Below are 6,000 nucleotides of genomic sequence, written 5' to 3'. Positions count from 1 at the left end.
AAATTTAAGTCAAAATCTCCCAGGGCAGCAAATACTCCAGGTGGGTTTGATGTGAAGCAAAGAATGAAAATGTGGAAACACATCTCATGCCCACTGTTCAGTAAGGTGGAGGATCTATGATGATGTGGGCCTGTGTCTCTACCAAAAGCCATAGGAGACTTGTTAGAGTACAGGACAACTAAAACTCCATGAAATACCAGGACATTTTAAATAAAAATATGCCAGAAAACTGAATACTGGTCGTCAAGGGGTCACAGAGAGAGACATAAAATTATTATGATGGATTTAAGTTTATTTTACTTTCAGAAAAATAGATCTTAGATAATCACACTGAAAAAAAGACCAGTCATAAAAGGGGAATATAAATAAAAGGCCACAATAAGGAGTTTACTTTTTTATATTTATTTTTAAAAATGAGTAAGCAGACAGTTCATGCGTCCAGTGAATACCAAAATGTGTGTGGAGCAGAATTTAACACTTTTCATCATATCTCTATTAAAGATTCTTTTGAACATATCAAAAATTGAAATACTGTATTTTTATTACAACAATTGTTTTTAAACACTTTTCATCAGTCAAGAAGTGAACCAATGATTACAGAAGTGTGATCAGTATTAAACAGCACGCTAGAATTTTGGATGCACACAACTACTACCTTGCAGAAACATCAGTGAAGAGATGATAAAGTTGAAATGCACCCACATCTAAAGGACCAGTTAGTTGCCAAGGAAATGTCACAGCTAAAAGGAGGCGCTTCAAACACTAAACACTTCCCCAATTTCTTTCATTTCCTACTTGATCACAAATTTCATCCTCTCGTGAATTCCTTAATTCTTCACCTGCCTTTTGCCTCCCCTAAAAACTGTGAGAATTTGAATTTGAATGTGAATTTCCTCAGATGCTCTCCTCTGGTAGCATTTTCATCAGAAAACACAAGACAGACAGAAAGTGAAAGAAATTTGAGTGCCCGTAGGATATTTGACCTATTTGAACAATGAGACCAGCTCATTGTCCCACTACAGATGACAAGCTTAGTGCTTTCACCTTTACTGCGGCTCAGACAGAAAAAATTAAAACCTTGAGGTTCTCGGTTTCAGAAAAAAAGGTCTGAGGAATTCAACAGAATCAATAGAAATAATATTGCTGAGGCATAAATGTGTAATGAAATGCAAAGTATTATATTGCATGCATATGAGACCAGTGTAATTAAAGATGTGTGATGAAAAGGAGTGGAAAAGAAGCAGAATAGATGAAAGAAGAAAACACTGAAAGGGGCAGAGAAAATAGAAGCTGAGGTTGAAAAGGAAGAACATTGGGGGCAAAAGAGCAAAAATATAAGGAGAAAGACTGATAATAAGGGGACAGATGAGGTTTGAAATGCTCATCTGATGCATGTCCTTTTTTACAGGAGGAGCAGGAGATAAAAATGCAGGGTTGGAGGCACGCCTATCTGTCAGTCTCTGTTAGGCTCAGAATAATTACTGTGAAATGACAGATATCCATAACTTTAAGGAGGGCGGCTAGAGGAGAAAGGTGTATTTTTGACTCAGCCTGCAAGTCACAAACATTTATTTGTAGCCATGTGAAGAACTGTAGCATAAAGTTTAAAATAATAGATTTTTCTTTTTAAGCAAGGACATTGTTTTTACTGTGTTTGAACTCCAGTAGTTTTAATTGTCTTTCTGTTATACTGTAAAACCCAAAAACATGGACATTTATTTAGAAGTTAAGTAGATTTTTTGCTTTCATGCTGGCCTAAAACACCTAAATTTTTAGAGTCCTCACAGACTTAGATCTTACATTACAATGGTAAATTAAAAGTTTTACTTGCAGGGGTATGGAGTCCCCTCATGTAGACTGAGCAAGAATATATATTCAGAATGGGCCTCTCATAGTCTCATTTGGTTACCTTGTACCTAACATAGGAGCACAGCAATTTCCCAATAATTGTAGAGAATAAACCTTACATAACACGCTGTTATAGTCCTAAAGGCACAGACAAGTGAGACCATTACTGACAAGTTACCAGGACAGGATTTTACCATGAAATCAAACACATCTTAAAATTATTATTGACTAAAAATGAAAAATACAGCTGCTTTAGCTTGAATGTTAAGACAACAATCTAGTTATTTAAAAGTTGTGCAAAACAGAAGCAGACTACATATGAGCAACATCAAAATTTTCTTAGACTCTTTCTTTACAAAACAAAAACAGCAATCTGAGTCATTTGTTCCATTTTCTGTTTTGTGTAGTGGCCTGTGATGCTGTGATTATTTTCATTTTTGTTGGACTGGTCCTTTAAGACAGCTGGCAGCTCAGTCAGTCACCGGGTCAATTAGAAATGCGTCTCCTTCTCTGAAATGGTGGATATTTTGCCGTCTGCTTTGAGTTTGGCATCATTGACAGCATAAGGACTGAGGGCAGCAAGTTTCCCTCTCATTTTTAGGTCGGGGCTGGGAGTGGTCAGTTTCTTCATTCTCTGCAGAGAGTCCAAAAGAAAGAATAGATATGTTACTTTATACACCAAGATCTTCAAGGCAAAAGTGTAGTTTTGATGGAAGTTGGAACTATATAGAAATTCATCAGGAAATATCTATTTAGTGTTGTTAGCACAGCAGGTATTGCTGTTTATTTCACACAAATTTACAAATTTATAAAGAAAAGCACCACGTAAAAGGTTTCTATGACATAATAAAGATATTGGCGTTCCTGGCAGAGACCAATAAATTGCCCTAAGATAAATTCATGTTTTATAGTAGTAGCAAATTTTTACACAAATAAATCCAACCTTTAATTGAAGTACATTTATTTAGCAGAGAATAACTTTATTTACTTTGACTTTTTTAAGTTGAACAGACTTTCCAGGAACATTTATTTTGTAGAGTAAATATAACACGAGATAGAAGCTCACTGTAAGCCACAGGCCATTAAACAGGATAAGGACCCACGTTTGTCTTGCCTTTGCACAGTGATCAGGATGGTAGTAGGTAATTAAAAGAAAATCACCAAAGCTTACAGTCAGAGTATAGCACCCAGGGCTACATAACGTTAGTAAAGTAAAAGTAATTAAAGGTTTTTTATATAGCACCTTTCACAGACATTAAAGGTCACAAGGTGCTTTACAGAAGTGCACAATTATACATTAAGATAAAACAATAAAGGCACAAAAAATGTAATAAAAACCATCACTATGAGGGTAGTGGTAAATATAATAGTCACAAGCCTATAGTAGCATAACTACATCCAACGCAAAAAACTTAAAAACTTCCACAGAATCAAGAGAACGTAACGAAAGCAGGAGATTGTTCCAAAACTTTGGCGCAACGGCCTGGAAGGAACAATCTCCTCTAGTCATAAAACAGGTGTAAGGGACCTTAAGAAGATTCTGATCCAATGACCTTAGCCTTTGAGAAGGGATATACGGACACAACAGGGCTCTAATGTATCTGGGAGCCTGACCATGGAGAGCTTTAAAAGTCAGAACCAGTATTTTGAAATTAAAGCGAAAAACCACTGGAAGCCAATGGAGAGATTTTAAAATTGGGGTAATATGAGCTGCTGCAGACGAGACAGCTCCTTTTTGTTAAGACAAGAAAAAAGGCTATTACAATAGTCTAAATGAGAAGACACAAAAGCATGAATGATCAGCTCAAGATCATCTTTGGAAACAAATCTTCTTAGTTTCAAAATATTCCTGAGCTGGAAAAAACAGTTCCTAGTGAGCTGCTTTGAATGATACTCAAGTGACAACTCTCTATCAAAAATCACGCCCAGATTTCTTAGGCTTGGTTTAGCAGACGAGCTCAAGTCACCCAAATACTGGTTGATTCCAGGAACGACATTGTCTGGAGCAATCACCAGCACCACAAAGGCATGCTTAAAAAAGCTGGGAAATATGCCAGAAGATAATGACAAATTTATTAACTTGGTAACCCAGGGGCCAATAACATCAAATACTTTTAAAAATAGTCCAAAAGGAAGAGCATCTGAAGGACAAGAAGAAGGCTTCATCTTGGCTACCAGGGCTAAGATATCAGCCTGAGATACAGGCTGAGATACGTTCATTTTACCCTATCTATATGTCAACCAGCTGTTAAGTAAAATCATCCAATAAAGCTTTTTCTGCCTGACATCAAAATATAAGTATGTGGAGTATTGCTAAACTCCACTAGGACTTTAATTGGAACCTTGAGCTTTATTCAGATTTTAAGCAACAAACACAGAAGGTTGGTTGGATGTTAACCAAAGGGTAAATATATGGAGAAACACCTTGTGCCCACTGTTAAGTATGGTGGAGGATTGTTGATGCTGTGGGCCTGTTACTCTTTCAAAAGCCCCATGCATGGTCTCATGAAATTTAGATAAATCAGATGGCCTCTCAAAATAATCTAAATAATGATCCAAAATGCCCACATGGTCAACACAGAAATGGTTTACCAGACAAAAAGGTTTGTCTTATCCCTTAGCCATCTGACTAAAATCCAATGGGAAACCTGTCCGGGGACCTGAAGATTAGACTGCTCTAGAGAGATTGTTCAAAAAGGAATGGTCCAAGATCCCTGTACCTTCTCCAGCCTTGTGAAAGGTCATATATGAAGACAAGGTGCTGTCCATGGGCAAAATGAGGTTGTATGAAGCATTAACAACAGGTGCATCAATAATAATGCCAGAGGGGATTTTATGATAAATAATTCTTATCTAAACTTCTTGAGAAAATAGTTGCTAATCAAATGTGTGAGCATTTACACAGCAATGACCTGTTTGAAGAGTTTAAGTCAGGCTTAAACCAGCGCTAGGCTGGTTTAAATCTTATTTGTCTGACAGATTCCAGTTTGTTCATGTAAATGATAGATCATTTTTAAACTCCAGGGTTAATTGTGGAGTACCACAGGGTTCAGTACTTGGGCCAATTCTCTTTACTATATATATGCTTCCAATAGGTCAAATTATCAGGCAGCATAGGATAAATTTTCACTGTTAAATTTTCAGCTTTACTTATCCATAAATCCTGATGAACCCAACCAGTTAGATAGACTACAAGCATGTCTTGAAGACATAAAAACTTGGATGACTTTAAATTTTTTGCTTCTAAATTCAGACAAGACAGTAGTTGTCATCTTTGGACCAGAGTCTTTAAAAAAGAAACTGCTTTGTCAATTACGTAACCTGGATAGCATTAAATTGGACATGTCATTTAAATCCTATATTAAACTGGTTTCTAGGATTTCCTTCTTTCACCTCCGGAACATTGCCAAAATTAGAAATATCCTGTCCAGGAATGACGCTGAAAAATTAGTCCATGCATTTGTTACTTCAAGGCTGGACTATTGTAATTCTTTACTATCAGGATGTCCACAAAATGCAGTTAAAAGCCTTCAGCTGATTCAAAATGCTACAGCAAGAGTTCTGATGAAAATTAAAAAGAGAGATCATATTTCTGCTATTTTAGCTTCCCTTCATTGGCTCCCTGTTAAATCCAGAATAGAATTTAAAATTCTCCTTCTCACATATAAAGCCCTTAATGATCTAGCTCCATCATACATCAGAGATCTGATTGTTCCATACGTTCCTAACAGGGTACTTCGTTCTCAGACTGCAGGTTTACTGGTGGTTCCTAGAGTCTCTAGAAGTAGAATGGTAGGCAGATCCTTTAGTTATCGAGCTCCTCTCCTGTGGAACCAGCTCCCGGTTTTGGTCCGTGAGGCAGACACCCTGTCTACTTTTAAGGCTAGGCTTAAAACTTTCCTTTTTGATAAAGCTTATAGTTAGAGCGGCTTAGGCTATCTTCCTTATTTTTTACCTCCGCCTTCCTCCCGCCCTGTTGGATGGAGTAAGGGGGAGTCAGGTTTCGCCTAAACCGGCTCAGTTATGGTTGAGGTGCAAACGCACCCTCCATTTCTGCTACCTGTATGACCCCTTCTCTTTTTCAGTGGTTATAATCAGTCAGACAGAGAGAGGTATCCCGTTCCTTGTGGTTTTTAGTATAACAAAGGCCAT

The 6,000-nt window shown here is 37.2% G+C and overlaps 1 protein-coding gene across 2 annotated transcripts in view; it reads right to left on the bottom strand.

The window, feature by feature from the left end:
• Positions 1-386: 386 nt before the first annotated feature.
• Positions 387-6,000, bottom strand: part of slc6a11b (solute carrier family 6 member 11b) — a 42,741-nt gene continuing 37,127 nt past the window's right edge. For both annotated transcript variants that reach the window (XM_047348505.1, XM_047348506.1), the window contains exon 15: positions 387-2,482. In XM_047348505.1, the coding sequence (XP_047204461.1) occupies positions 2,339-2,482 (144 nt within the window). In that variant the 3' untranslated portion in view covers positions 387-2,338. The remainder of the gene's footprint in view (positions 2,483-6,000) is intronic.

Source organism: Girardinichthys multiradiatus, chromosome 20 (assembly GCF_021462225.1).
Source record: "Girardinichthys multiradiatus isolate DD_20200921_A chromosome 20, DD_fGirMul_XY1, whole genome shotgun sequence".
In the NCBI taxonomy this organism is placed as follows: domain Eukaryota; kingdom Metazoa; phylum Chordata; class Actinopteri; order Cyprinodontiformes; family Goodeidae; genus Girardinichthys; species Girardinichthys multiradiatus.
This window is presented reverse-complemented; position numbering and strand designations above follow the sequence as displayed.